Source organism: Rhynchophorus ferrugineus, unplaced genomic scaffold (assembly GCF_030347505.1).
Source record: "Rhynchophorus ferrugineus isolate W39M unplaced genomic scaffold, kcgeb_rfMv2 rfM9, whole genome shotgun sequence".
NCBI classification, from domain to species: domain Eukaryota; kingdom Metazoa; phylum Arthropoda; class Insecta; order Coleoptera; family Curculionidae; genus Rhynchophorus; species Rhynchophorus ferrugineus.
In genome coordinates this window covers 15,868,250-15,883,852 of record NW_027472588.1, presented here as the reverse complement: position 1 = coordinate 15,883,852, position 15,603 = coordinate 15,868,250, and the positions used below count along the sequence as shown (strand labels likewise).

The window sequence follows — 15,603 nt, the reverse complement described above, 5'->3', positions numbered from 1 at the left end:
GTTTTAATTATCACACTATTTTTAAAATATAGGTATTGGTTGACAATATTAATTTTGTGAAAGATTTTAACAATGTTTGATAGTAGATCAAAAAGATTATATAATTTGAAATAAGCGGTAAAATTTCTTTTAAAAGTTTTTCCTTATCGTCACAAGGTGGCACTTTTTAAAGTTATTTAAAAATTAATTTTCTAAATTTGAATGGAAAATATACTTTTTTTAATAAACTACAATAGATATTTACACAATAGCATATGCTGTACATTTAATTATCCCTTCTATCTAATCCTCCATAATTCTGTCATTTGATTGTTGTTCTAAGGTTAGGGTCCAAAGTACATTTATATTTATAATTTTTAAATCTTCTCAACAGCAAATTTATACACTCATTTTTCGGCAATAGGTCCAGTTCAAAGTATAAATTCAAAGCTGGTCTAAACCATGTCTAGTTTACGCCTATTTGGTACACTTAGAAAAAGTAATAATATTAAGCTATGCTGGAATTCAGGTAGAGTTTTTTTTAATATCATATTCCTATGCACTTTGCCCTACTTATTACTTAAACAATCTATTTTAGCAAAATGTATGTCTACAGCCCAACAGAAGCATACTAGTTTAAAAATTGTTGATAATGTTGGTCTTATTTATTTGGATTCCCCTGGAACAAAGGTAAGTATTTTTTTGAGAAAATACATTAATTATACTATATTACATCCTTAATTTTTATTAAATTGGAAATAACATCGGTTAACAGGGCGTTTAAATCATGGTAATAATTATCTAGATTGTAGTAAGGACATTTTAGTAATTCTTCAGCTTCATTTTTAGAAGTCTGTAAAACTTTTATTATATCCTTGTTTTGCTTTATATATTCACTTTTTTTAGTAAGGTCATTTGTTTGAGGTTTTATTTCACTTCTGCATTGAGTTGCCAATTTATCTTTGCCACTTAATTCTTTAACTCTATTTGCATATCTCAGTGTATTTAGAGTATTGTCACATGATCCTATACCTGGTGATACCATTGCAATCATACAGGTCTTTGATTGATTACCTATAAATGAGTCTCTGAGCACTTGAGTTAATTTTGATCCCCTGAATGGGAGATGACAATCCTTTCTTCCTAGAGCTCGAATACATTCTTTGAGGCATAATAAGCTTTGATTTATCTCAGAACTCTCAAGCCTAGTTGTTTTTGATGCAAAAAACGTATCGGCACCTCTTTCGTTACCCGCTAAGTCGATTAATGAAAATTTTCCGTATATATCTGGATTATTTTCAACCCTGAGATAATACTGAAATATTACATGAGATCTGGAAGACTGGCTATTAGCTGATGTATGTCCAAATGTTCTTGTTTTATTACCTTCGCATATTAGTTCAAGAACCTCTTCAACAGAATGTACTACTTGTTCTGTAAGACCAACTATTTGGACTTGTTGCTGTGCATCTTCGAGGATCTTTAGAGATGTTTTGTGGTTAAGCAGATCATATACCTTTTTGGTATATATTTCAAAAAAACTACATGAAATTATAATTTTGCGGGAAGTTTTGTTTAAGTAAACGTTCTTAAATATATCTTGCGCTGTTAAAGTATATATACCTGCTTCAGAATTTTCTTCATTCCCACTCATGGTATAAGTTTTACCTGAACCAGTTTGACCATATGCAAAACAAGTTGCATAACCGCCATCGAAAACATTTTTTATTAAGGGCTGTGCTGTAAACTTATAAATTGTTTCATTAGAACAATTTTCATCCAATGTGTAATCGAATTTGAATATGTGGTTGTCGATGAATTTTGTTAAATCAACTTTTTGCTTAGGTTCATGAACGATTATTTGATTTGTATTTGGAATGGTAACTATGTCGATTTCGTTTTTTTGAATCTCTAAATCGCTTAGAGGTCTTTTTCTTACAGCAACAGTAATAGGATGTTCCAAAGTAACTTCGCTACTAGTGGAAACTTTGGTATTCACGCTTAAATCTTGTCGATATTCTTCGATCATTTTTGATATTTGCCAGTATGGTTGATTTTGTGATTTTTTCAGTATTTCATCTTTCTTCACTTTCAATATCGCCTGCTGTGTTCTTCTGTCCAATCTGTAAACATTTTAAGCGTATTTAAATATTTTAAAGGATATTGCAATAAAACAACAGCTTAAAGAATTTTTCACAATTATGCTTGACCGTTTGCATAAATAAATATTAATTTTTAATTAAAATAATGATTTTAATGAGAACAATTAACAAATAAATACAAACATTTCAAATATATTCAGTTTTCTTATAAGTAATAGAATTTTTTAGTTTTAAATGACATTTTCTTTCACTATAATTTCTTTTATTACTATAAAAAGTATTTTAATGAATTCTCTAACTATATTTTTTAAATTATTACATATATTCACAATTCATTCATATCATAAGGGCAGTTAAAAATTCATATCAAATATCAATCCATATCAATGTTTGTCGTTATTCCGTAAATACATATATCTTGCTATTTACAAAATATATTTGAAAAAATTAATAATATAATAAATTCAGTTACCTGCTTTTTTCCAGTTGATTTATTTTCTTCAATACTTGGTTATCTTTATTTTTGTAACTTGATTCAGTTGCGGATCTGGTTGTTCTTGCGCCAGACAGCCCTTTTCCTTCAATACTCAATTCTTCGGACTCTTCAACCCGAGAATAATGTGTTAGTCGGCTTTTGGTATTTTTTATTGCGTTACTTGTTGAACTGCCTTGACTTGTATCTTCGACCATCGAAGGGGACTCATCTTCTTTATCAATTATCAGGTTGGGATTTAAACTTGCTACGTTGTTAAAATGTATCTCTTTTCCTTTAGTATCATCATTTTCATACCATTCTACTTTGATGCATTGAAAGTCGTAATCTATCTCAGATACCATCGCTTTCTGAAGTTTTCCATTTGTTCTTTTAATAATTACATCATCACCTATTGATAAAATTCTTTTCATTATGAGGAATTTTAAATTTATTTAAACGTCACTGTCACAAACAGAAAACCTAATAATTGATATACTAGCAGTTACTATTTCATTATTTATTTTAGGTTAATTCCCTCAATGAAGAGGTAATGCAAGAAGTTTCGAAAATCCTACAGGAAGTTCAAAGCAATCCTCAGATTCAGTCATGTGTTTTGATATCGAACAAACCTGGATGCTTCATCGCTGGTGCTGATATTAACATGATTGCAGGATGTAAGACTGCGGAAGAAGCTACAAAACTTTCCAAGTAAAAGAAACGAGCTGTTGTATTGACGGTTTGATGCTAATTAAATGTTTTTTAGAGATGGTCATCAAATATTTAACTTAATAGAAAACAGTAGTAAACCGGTGGTTGCTGCCATTCAAGGTTCTTGTTTGGGAGGTGGTCTAGAAACTGCCTTGGCTTGTCACTACCGAATAGCCGTGAAAGATAAGAAGACTGCTTTAGGGTTACCAGAAGTTATGTTGGGCTTATTACCAGGTAAACAATTTGACAGGTATAAGAGGCGGCTAATTTATTACAATATATTTATTATTATTTATATCAAATTATTATTATATCAAAGAACCTTAATTTTTAAATTATAGGTGGCGGCGGTACCCAGCGTTTACCAAAATTAGCAGGTGTTCCAACTACGTTAGACATGGCTTTGACTGGCAAAACCGTTAAGGCAGACAAAGCCAAGAAACTGGGTATTGTGGACTTACTTGTTGATCCCTTGGGTCCGGGCATAGATACTGCAGAAAATGTTACAAAGAAATATTTGGAAAACGTTGCCATTGATGTCGCGAAACAACTGGCTTCTGGAAAATTAAAGACTGAGAGAAAGAAGAACTTGACTACCAAAGTATTGGATTTTGCTCTTCAATATAAATTTGTGAAAGATCAGATTTTTAATAAAGCAAGAGCACAAGTCATGAAAATGTCTGGAGGGCTATATCCCGCTCCTTTAAGGGTAAATTATATTCATTCAATGTGTTGTTTCAATTTAATTTATATATTGTCTATAGATTTTGGATGTAGTTAGGGATGGATTAGACAAAGGACCAGCTGGTGGTTATGAATCAGAAGCTAGAGGCTTTGGTGAGTTGGCTATGACATCACAAAGTAAAGGTTTGGTGAGTTTGTTCAAAGGGCAAACACAGTGTAAGAAAAATCGTTTTGGCAAGCCTCCAAAAGATTTCAAAACAGTTGCTGTATTAGGAGCAGGTATACCTTTTATACTTTCCAACATAACCAGATTTATTTGCTTGTTTTTTATTGCTTAAAAAGGTTTGATGGGTGCAGGTATAGCACATGTAACTGTTGATAAAGGATATAATGTAATTTTAAAGGACAGCAATCCTAATGGTTTATCTAGAGGTGTTAATCAAATTTCGTCAGGACTTGCTAATGCTGTTAAAAGGAAACGGTTGTCGGGGTAAATACTAGTTAAATAAATTAATAAAAGATATGAGATGAAGCTTGCCTGTTTTAGATTGGAAAGGGATAGAATACTGGCGAATCTGAATTCTACTTTAGATTATAAAGCTTTCAAGAATGCAGATGTCGTGATCGAAGCTGTTTTTGAAGATCTAAGTATTAAACACAAGGTACTGAAGGAAGTTGAAGCTGTTACTAGACCCGATTGTGTATTTGCTACCAACACTAGTGCCATACCTATTAAAAATATTGCTGCGGCTTCATCTAGGCCAGATAAAGTTATTGGTAAATATTTATTGAGAATTTTATAAACAATAGTTTCATCTGATTGTTATTATTAAGGTATGCATTATTTCTCACCTGTGGACAAAATGCAGCTTCTTGAAATTATTACCACTGATAAAACCAGCAAAGAAACAACTGCACTAGCTGTAGATGTTGGTTTGAAACAAGGCAAAGTAGTTATTACTGTTGGAGATGGCCCTGGCTTCTATACCACTAGAATTTTGTCAGCGATGATGGCAGAATCCATCAGGCTATTACAAGAAGGTAAATTTAATTTCTTTAATCGCCTAAACATGCTGTGTATTAAAACAAATGGAATTTTAGGTGTTGAACCTAAAGACCTGGATAAGTTAACCAAGAAATTTGGTTTTCCTGTTGGTGCTGCAACATTAGCTGATGAAGTCGGTTTGGATGTCGCCAGTCATATTGGACCTGATTTATATAAAGTACCTTTTAATTATTTTGTAGCTAATTATTTTGAATATTACAAAATTATCTTTAGGCTTTCGGAGAACGATTCGGAGGCGGAGACCAGAATATTTTAACAGAAATTGTTAAAGCCGGATTTTTGGGACGAAAATCTGGCAAGGGCATCTTTGTTTATCAGAAAGGATCGAAGAATCGCGATGTCAACCTTGAGGCATTGGACATTCTGAAAAAATATAGTTTGGAACCAAAAGGACCATTTGAAGATGAAGACAAAACTTTAAGGATGGTTGCCAGGTTTGTGAATGAAGCGGTTTTATGTTTGGAGGAGAACATTTTGGCTAATCCTTTGGAAGGTAAGTTTGTTTTATATTACCATGGGTTAGTTAATATTTATGGCAATATAGGTGATATTGGTGCCGTATTTGGTCTTGGTTTTCCACCATTCAGCGGCGGACCATTCAGATGGGTCGATCAGTATGGAGCCGGAAAACTTGTTAGTAAAATGGAATCGTATCAAGGTGCCTATGGTTTACCTTTCAAACCTGCCCAAACATTGGTCGATATGGCAAAGAATCCCGGAAGGAAATTCTATACAAGTTAAAACATATGTTAATATTTATATTGTTATATTTATATAGCTTGAAGTTTTTGAATTTTTATATTTAATCGTTTGTATTGAAGACAAATTAAAATAAATATTTTTAATTATCAGTTTCTTATTGGTTTGTATATTAAACATTATAAAATTAATATATATATATATATATATATATATATATATATATATATATATATATATATATATATATATATATATATATATATATATATATATATATATATATATATTTATATATAAATATTTATTATATCTTAAAAGTAGATATCACGATCTAAATGGTGTCTTTGCATGCTTAACTCTAAATACAAACAAAATTAAGTTTGCGACAAAAACTTTTGTGTTACAATAGACGCAAGGTCGTTGAAAAATCAATAAGAAAATATTTGATATTGGATTATTTCTACAAAAAGAATATTTACCGGATTTTTTTTTTTCATCACATTTGCTGTTATTGTAGCGAACTATAACAAGAAGCCATTTACTGAAAAATAATAATGCGGAGAAGGAGTTACAAATAATATTCTAGTGATTAATCAAGAGTGTAATTATCATTAATAAAAATATGAATGTTTAAAGAGCAATGATCAAGTATAACACTATAGTTATTAGTAGTTACAAGCCAAAAATGAAACTAAATCGTTTTAGGTAGCCAAATTATTTACCTATATTACCCAATATTTTTTTACAATATAATTTTTTTTGTGAATGGAATGTGAATTTATATAACAAAAATTATTTTTATAGGAATTCTGATAAATTGCGAAATCGTAGAAGAGATAAGATGTTTTTAATATCAATTATATCGTCGCGTTGCTGTTTACTTTCTGTGTAGATTTCATGTTTTCTTTTTAAATTGATGGATGATGACTCAAATTTTGAGCAAGCAAATTATATTATAAAAACGTACTCAAAAATGAGAGGTAAATTGATAGGATTAAGCATATATACTAAAATAAAATATTTTTAAATTATGTTAGTAAAGTAACATTACTGATCTTAAGGAATTATGTCATCGTATGCATATATACATTCTTATACAGTGTGGGGCAGTTGTTTATTTTTTGAGCACGTGTTATTAGGTAATTAATAGTAGTTTTGAGAAGTTTTTGTACTAATTTATCAGAGGTGTGCAATTCCAATGGTAAGTAGTGGGGCAATGTTTCGCTTAGTTCAATCATTGGCGGCGCTGACAACGTGAATTTGATTGGTTTGTTTAAAATAGTTATGTAGAAACCTGTAAGGAAAATACTATTTTTTGATTGGTCTGCCATTTCGCCTGATTACTTTGTGATGTAACATTTATTGGCCAATAGTATGTATTTAAATGAAAATCAAATTTAATTTTTGCTATTAATTTATTAAAATAAAATCCTATACAAATGTACATAAATGTAAATAATATATATATATATATATATATATATATATATATATATATATATATATATATATATATATATATATATATATATATATATATATATATATATATATATATATATATATAAACAAAAGGCAAAAAAACAAACGATATAAGTGCAAATAAAAAACAATTATGAACTCTATTCTAGGCAAAATTAAAATATCTATAATTCTTTTATAACGCCTTCTCATATTTGTTTAGTGCTATCAATTTTATGAGATCTATTAGAGTTCTAACTTATCTTGATATCTTGAAGGTAAACTTTAAATCCTTCCCTGTTGACATTGTATTAAGTTCATTAAACCAAAAATACAATCACACCTAATAATAACTTTTAAAATTTCATTTTGAAAATCATTATGGATTGGACAGTTGAAACGCTAAAAATATATGTGTTTTTTAAAGATATTTAGATTTTAGAGTATTTAATCTGTGGAACTACTTAATAGAGAATGTAGACAAATATTGTATGTTGTCTCTTTTTCAGAAGTTTTGTTAAATAGCCCGAAATAAGACTAAAATACAATATTAGATTCTTGCTTTCCTCAGAGCAAAGTTCTCTGGAACTGAAAATATGGACTCAACTGGTGATTTAACAACCTCAAGTTGTACTAGATATCACGTCAAAAAAGAATATGTTATCTAACATGTTCATCTTCTTCACAATTTTCTCCGGGAGAATGATGCGAAAAAATTGAAGTGATGATGAGGCGTTTTAAAGATTTCTCGAACATACTAGGTGAAGGAGGCTGTTTCTACCTCCATGACTTCTAATAGATCCAACAAAATTCTCGAAGCAATCTTGGTTAAGATTTGTTAAACAAATGTAGTTAGTTTTAAATTTAGACAAAATACATTTGTTTAAGGTAATACATTCTCTAAAAGCAGCAATTAAATTTTTAATTGATGGCACTGTAACAAATATTTTCTTAACAAGGCCAGCAAATTTAAATATACAATAGTTCTATTATGAAATTATTGAACACTGATTAAAGTATTACAAATATTTTAGGGATATTTTACAATTAATAGTAGTATTTATTACTATCTCAATTATTACCTTCTTGCAAGACTTCTTTATGTAGAGACATCACATTGACAGCATACGAACAACTTGGTAGATTAATTGATTTTTATTATCACTAACATCTTCATAAGTAGGTTTTGATTTTCTGTAATCAAACAATATATAAACAGACATGTAGTAGATAGATAATTTTATATGTACCTGATAAAAACAATGTCGGATATGCATTTACCCTTAAACCTGTTCATGAAGGAAGGGTAATTCTAAATTTTTCACTAAAATGTCTGTGACAAACACGATGACGTTGATATATTTGCATTGTGGTTTATCCAGGTAACTGACTACTATTTACTTGATCAACCCATTTTTGGAAAGGAGCGAGATCATTTTTTGGGAAACGATGTCTAATTTCCGTAGTAGATTTTCTCCTAGGTACACTATATCTTTTACTACACGGACGCATTGTCATCAATTTTTATATTATTACTCCATAATAATTAATATAAAACAGAAAATATGCACAACGTATAACGAAGATTTCTTGATCTAAACAAAAACCAAAACATTCAAGCAACAAATTAAAAATGAACGCCCATAGAAAATGCTGACTTGACACAATTTGATCGACCAATCAGGTTCCATGGTAGTGGCGGCACCAGGAATTTAAACTAGCCAATCACAATTTGCGATCGCAGCGCTACCGTTGATTGAACTAAACAAAACATTTCCCCAAGGTCGCTTATACCGTGATATTTCTATTTTTTCTATGTATTTTATATGGGGATTTATATTAGGATCTATTGTAATCCAAAAACAATTAATGTTTGTTGATGGTTGAGAATTGATAGAGTATTTTGACACTTGTTAATTTGATGAATATAGATAATTTAACTTGTATTTATACTATTTAATTTACTAGTTCCAATGGTTAGGTTGATAACAAACTTAATAACAAAGCATGGTGTCAGAAAAATCAACTATTTTGTCATCTGTCAATGCAATTGTATTTTTGTAAGAATTAAGTATCACCGTGGAAAATATTTCTTTAAAAAACTTTTCAGAAAAAATGTTTTTTTATTCTAGATATTTATTGAGTGGTAATATATAAGACATCAGGGATTATTTCGCATTCTCGTATTATTAACGGTAATATCAAGTGAAGACCGGACTCGACGAAAATCGTTTATATTGAAATGAAAATTCTTAATCGATATTCAATAAGCAAAAAGCGAGCATTAACCTCAAAGTGGAATTATTAAAACAAATGTCGGTAAATGAAAGGTCAAGTGTAACAAAACATATCGATTTTTAATATCGAGGATAAAAGTTGTTCACGGTCAGATGGGATAATGGAAATTTATTTTTCTTTCGTGCGGAAAAATGGAAAGGCATAACTCGGTGGTTATTTTTTTGAGCGATGAAAACGGCGATTATATAAAAAATACATTCACTTTGTTGTTCGAATAAGCTTGTTTCTTTTGTTGTACGAATGTTTTGGAGGTTTTTGTAAATTATTTCCCTAAAATTGAATAAAACATGTTTTGAAAAAATACTGTGCTGTATGTATTTTGCCGAGTTTGAACTTAAAAGTCTCTTAAAATGATTTTATTATGGCAAATCATTTCGTTTTTAATTCATAACTAATTTATTCTTTACCACATTAGTATTTTTTATTAGTTCCCAGTTTTCTAGTAAAATTATATTTCTGTCATTATATAATTTCTTGAGGAAATTTTTTTTATGTTTTGCAGACCAGTTTTACACCATTAAAAGAGACTTGCAGAGACTGGAAATGCTATTCAAATAAGGCAAGATCCAAACTATACGGTAGATACATTAACACTTTCTAGCCAACCCCCTGAAGTCAGGACCCATACCACTGGTTCACTTTCAAGTGCCTCCAAGTTATCTACTAGACCAGTTACTCCTAAAATACTCACCCAAATGATCAGCAATATTCCCAACAAGAAAGCCCCGGGTTTCGATAATATGTCGATATCCCAACTTAAAAAGCTTGACAAGCAGCTCGCCAAACTAACTAATATCATCAACTCCATTCTGAGGCTGTTACACTTCCCATATAAAAAAGGAGCCAAGTTTTCACCTTCTGACTACTGACCTATAAGCCTATTAAGTTCTATCTCCAAGCTTACTGAAAGAGCAATTCTCTATGCTCTTAACAATATCATTCCATCGGGTTCCGCGCCAAACATTCAGCCGTTCATCAGGATCATCGGCTGGCTGCAAAAATCAACTGTACTTTTAACCGACGTGAAAGACCTTTTGCGATCCTCTAGGGCCTAACCAAAGCCTTTGGAACGAAGGCTTAGTGGTGAAATGCATTCGGTTAGGTCTACCCGATGACCTAACCACTCTTATCAAATCATTTCTGTCAGGACGATAATGCCAGGCACCCGCTTTACATTTAATATTTTCCTTTCAAATATCTCTAGAAGACCACAAGTAGAGGCAGCTTTTTACGACACTGCTTACTGCTTACTTTGCTTCCTCAAGAGTAGTAGCGCATATCCAAGGCATATTCCAGAAATAACTCGATGAGACGGTCCAGTGGTTACATTTCTGGAGATTGCAAATCAAACACACAGAAAGCCCAGGCCATTTTCTTCCAAAGAAGCGTTTTGTATCCCCACCTATCTCGGTTTTCTCTTCGATCGGAAGTTTAGGTGGGATTCCCAGAAAGGTCCTTCCAGAAAGGTTAAGGTATTGTCAATCTGCTGATCCCACTCATCAACCGGCCAGCAGGGTTCCTCTTTCAATAAAATGTCTCCTTTACAAAATTGCTGGTTCCATCAGTCGTTCTGTACGACTCCAGTGTCTCTCTCAAATACGTTTCACCTAGTCACCATTGTGGTTGACTGAATGCTTCGTAGCTGACCTATTTGTCACATGTTTCATAGCCCCACTGTCAATCCATCAATTGTTTTCGCCTGCTTCTGCAGAAAATATCTCACCGTATGTAGTTAATAGTACTGTGTTTGTCCCCACTGTCTTGTCTTTTTCCTTCTTCAGTGTTGCATCCTTAGACGGTCGTCCATCAGCATTCCACTTTTAACATTGTCTAATTTAATGGCCTGATTGTTTGCTATAGTTTTAAGTATTTTTGCCCTTAAACTTATTTCTAATTCTGTTACCCTAATTTACTTCACTTGATATTACCACTAAAACTTCCTGTTCAACTTTTACATCATTGACTTTTGTAAAATTCCTTTTAAACATGTAAAGTTGTTCTTTTAGCTCTTCGAATGTCCTCATGTCATTTCTTGTTAACAACATCCAACTTGATTTGAAAGTTTCAAAGTTTGCTGGTAAAATATGCAAAACTTTACATACTAACATTAAATCAGGTAATTCATTTTCATTTTTGGCTTCAAATCCGTTATTTAATTAATTCCACAAACCTGTCAATTTTGCAATGAGTGTTACGACATCTTCTCCTTGTATTCAACCAAACGCAGAAAAGTCGGTACATATTTTAAATAACTGATCCTTGGACGATCCTTCGAAATTTTGCTTCAATGACTCCCACACTTCATAAGTCGTCTCTTTGTTCATAATCTTTTCATATACAGTATCTGTTACTGAAGTTGTAATCATAGACTTGGCATAACTGTTAACTTTCCTATAAAAATTCTATTGTACTTTATGATTCTTCACCATCTGGTCATCATCGTCTGCCGCCAACGCGTCTGGTTTCATCAACTTGCCGTCGATTGCAACGGCGTCAAGCTCCATCGTGGTAATCCAGCAAATCTCGAATTTTACGCTTCCACACCAGCCATTCCGCTTCACTGTTTAATCATTCATGTTAAATCCATTTCTATTTATTTTCCATCTATTTCATCTTAAAACTAATAACCTCAAAGGAAAAATATCTATCTTCTTTTTGGACACGAAACTGGACACATATCCTGTTGAGAGTTTAGGTTCTTAATTCATATTGTGAGATGACTATTGATGAATAAACACAGATTCCTTCTTTTAACTAAAGATATTATACTTTAAGATTTTCCAATTAACCAATATATTTTTCTATATTTTAACTCTAGTTCCTTAACATGTTCATTCCAGCGAAGTTTTGTATTAAGATTTAATTGTTGTTATTGGTGCTTGGGCGGTATGATTATACGTAAACTACATCAGCACAGATTTACTTTCGTTAATACCATATTCTTGTAGTAAAATTATTTATTTATTTATTTTTTAATACCTCTTACATTAGATTACATCTTCAATTTTAATTTATAGAACTAATTTTTAATTTTTGTTGTTAATTTTTATGTTGTATTTGTATAAATATACGAGCAGAATTAGTGTCTGATAAATACGTCAGTATATATTGCCCATATTAAAATTAGATTATACTACTTAAGCTAAAGCTAGCTAAGAGTGAACATTTACACACATTTACATATAGTCTATCTAAAGTTATTTTGCACATATGGCACTTTGTAATTCGTTTTAGAATTAGATAATATGTTCCTTTTGATTCTATTCTAGTTAAAACAAGACACAATGCGTCAAACGTATAAAAAATTCTTCAAAACAATAGTGATAAGACCTTATAAATTGGCAAACGTTATTTTAATGATTTGCTTGTTTTGATAAATTTCTAATCGCTGCTTATTATTACTCTGATTGAAAATTCCGAAGCCAGGTAGATTAGATTGCGTCTCTAATCAGTCACTTTGAACAGAAACGAGGTAATGGAGGTCTCCTCTTGCCAGTAAAATTCTTTGTTGCAGTTGCACTGAATGTTACGATGGACACGATCACTGATATCTCAAAAAATGAAAAATATAATCAAGATCAGCTTGATGTTAGCTCTATCAGAGATTAAATATATGAACTTTATAAAAACAGTATGTAGTTTTTCAATACATAATAATAACTTAATTTAATACAATTATTTGAAAGGAAATTGTTAGTCTGAAACGTATCGAAGAGGTCTAATGGGACTTCCGGATATTGCTCTTAAAGGAATATAATTTTTAAAAGCATATAAAAATGAAGGCAGACTTATTATTTCAATTTATGTATTTAGATGAGATATGAATATTTCAGTATGAGACCAATATACCCAATGGCAAAATGATAATAAAAATAGTATTATGACAACAAAAATTGTTGGAAAAAGGTGAATGTTGGAATAACAATTGATTAGGTTTTATTATTCATAAAATTTATTAATAATTCATTGCAGATATATTGTACTTCATGCTGGAAACAGGAATGGTTAATAACTCCTTTGATTTTGATGAACTGAATACATTGAAGAAGAAATTGGCAAATGATGGAATTATGAACAAATGTTAGATAGATTGGAAATTAACAGCTTTGTTATTCACTTGAATGAAACTTTCTGAATATGATATGATTCAATGCTGAACAAGAGTGGCAACAGGTAAAAGTGAGTATATAATTAATATATGATAACTGTAGGAAATGTTATTGTAGAGTGTAAAAAATTTATGAGCACAGATATGTGTAATTGTTCAGAATATACATGAGTATTTGGTTAAAATGTGTCAGGAGAGAAAGTTTAGTAACTGTTTTGCAGATATTGCAAATGTATTAAGGAGAATGCAGTGATTAAATCTAGTTTTATGAAGGAAGATGTACACAGGTACTGACAGAGCAAACTAAGGGGAAATACAGTGATATCAAAATGACAAGGAAACACTCTACCGAAGGAAACAAGAACTAAACATAAAATGTAAATATGCTCTCTGATGAAAATAAAATATATGACTTGGATATACAACTGTTAATTAGGTAGATTATGCCTCGAGGAGATACCATTACATAATAAACGCGTCTAGAAACCATATTCATAGGATACTCATAGAAAAGGGTTTAATAATATAACCAAACACATCCTCAACCTGCAAACTAATATAGCTAATATATTAGTGTTAAGCCCTTCGATAATATTTGCATTAGACTTACTATAATGTTGAAATAAATTACATTTGATAACAATATTTTTGTTTAATTATTTTATTTATATTAGAATTTTGTTTCAATGTTTTGCTTTAGTTTGCATCTGTTTTCCCGGGTGTTGTCAGTAGCTGTAATGGTTCTATGTTGCTGTGATTTAGTACCCTATTACTTACCATTACGCAGATGATACTTTCACGTAAAAAGAAACAATGTTATTGAGAATAAAGCAAGAAAATCTAAAGAATTGATGACAGAAGAGATCACCTGTAATTGTAAATCACAACGGTATCAGGTTAGAGAAAATGCATGTCCCATGCATTTCGGTTGAGATAGAGGAGAAGAAAGTTGCACCAAGAACAACCCACACGGCTAAAATAATCTCCAAACTGCATGGTCTTCCGCTTGTCTAAGATGACTTGAAGGAATGAAAATATTATAACTGGGCAAACGGGGGAAGGCGCAATGTTGCCAGACCGTGGTGGCTAACTTGTTTTTTTTTGCTTTCAAATTGTCGTTGTTAGCTACATGATTCAGCATAACGCCCAAGTGATAACATCTTTATTAGTAAAACAGTGACACTTTGCATGGGAAAATAAAATTGTAGACCATATAAACTTTCCCTGGTCTTCCACAAATATTCCAAACCAAAATTAGTTAAATTGATCCAACCTTTTTTGAGTTTTAGAGAGACGAACAGCAATACATTTTTGTATATAGTCTATTCAAAGTTTTTTGTATATGCGTCATCGAAATTTATGACGTCAAAATTTTGCAATGATGCTGCATCAACTCTGAGTTTTAGTTCAGTTTGGCTTTAACATACAAAAAAAATCTAATTTCAATAAAATAATTAAACAAAAATACTGTTTTCAAATATAACTTATTTTAACAATATAGTGCATCTAATACATATATTATCGAAAGACTTACAACTACAATTAAGAAGAAAGGTATAATATTTATTAGGTTAGAGTCGTTTTATTATATTTAAATTCAGCTCTTTTCCAAACGACCCATGATGTAGAGTTCTAAGTACATAATTTTAAGTAGTGGTATCTCTCTGGAGGCCTAATCCACCTAATTAACAATTTTATATCAAAGTAATGTATTTTACTTTCATTCGAGAGTATATTTACCTTTATATTTAGTTCTTGTCTTCTTCGATGGAGCGTTTACTTGTCAAGTCATCTTGATATCACTGTATTTTCTATATCTTCTGTTAATACCTGTGTACACCATTCTTGATAAAATTAATCACACAATTCTGCCTAATGCATTTACTCTCTATACAAAACAGTTCATTCTCTCCTCATACATTCTAACCTACTGCTCATGTTTAATCCTGAATAATAACAATCACTCATGTTTAATCCTGAATAATAACAATCACATCTGTGTACACAAATCTTTTAAGAC

The 15,603-nt window shown here is 31.0% G+C and overlaps 2 protein-coding genes across 4 annotated transcripts; one reads left to right on the top strand and one right to left on the bottom strand.

Moving 5' to 3' along the window:
• Positions 1-32: 32 nt before the first annotated feature.
• Mtpalpha (monolysocardiolipin acyltransferase Mtpalpha) lies at positions 33-5,865 on the top strand. Of its 2 annotated transcripts, XM_076413395.1 has the most exons (12): positions 33-508; positions 578-669; positions 3,083-3,264; positions 3,320-3,498; positions 3,606-3,973; positions 4,029-4,227; positions 4,291-4,438; positions 4,496-4,725; positions 4,783-4,989; positions 5,050-5,171; positions 5,228-5,507; positions 5,559-5,865. In XM_076413395.1, exons 1-12 carry the CDS (start codon positions 442-444, stop codon positions 5,753-5,755), a joined length of 2,271 nt encoding a protein of 756 aa, XP_076269510.1. In that variant the 5' UTR covers positions 33-441; the 3' UTR covers positions 5,756-5,865. The 2 variants fall into 2 exon arrangements, with proteins under 2 accessions (XP_076269510.1, XP_076269509.1); XM_076413394.1 differs by having other exon boundaries at positions 343-669.
• Positions 684-3,074, bottom strand: LOC143202117 (kinesin-like protein Klp10A). Of its 2 annotated transcripts, XM_076413403.1 has the most exons (3): positions 2,554-3,074; positions 1,366-2,102; positions 1,176-1,313 (listed from the first exon to the last, which is right to left on the bottom strand). In XM_076413403.1, exons 1-3 carry the CDS (start codon positions 2,985-2,987, stop codon positions 1,303-1,305), a joined length of 1,182 nt encoding a protein of 393 aa, XP_076269518.1. In that variant the 5' UTR covers positions 2,988-3,074; the 3' UTR covers positions 1,176-1,302. The 2 variants fall into 2 exon arrangements, with proteins under 2 accessions (XP_076269517.1, XP_076269518.1); XM_076413402.1 differs by having other exon boundaries at positions 684-2,102.
• Positions 5,866-15,603: the final 9,738 nt, after the last annotated feature.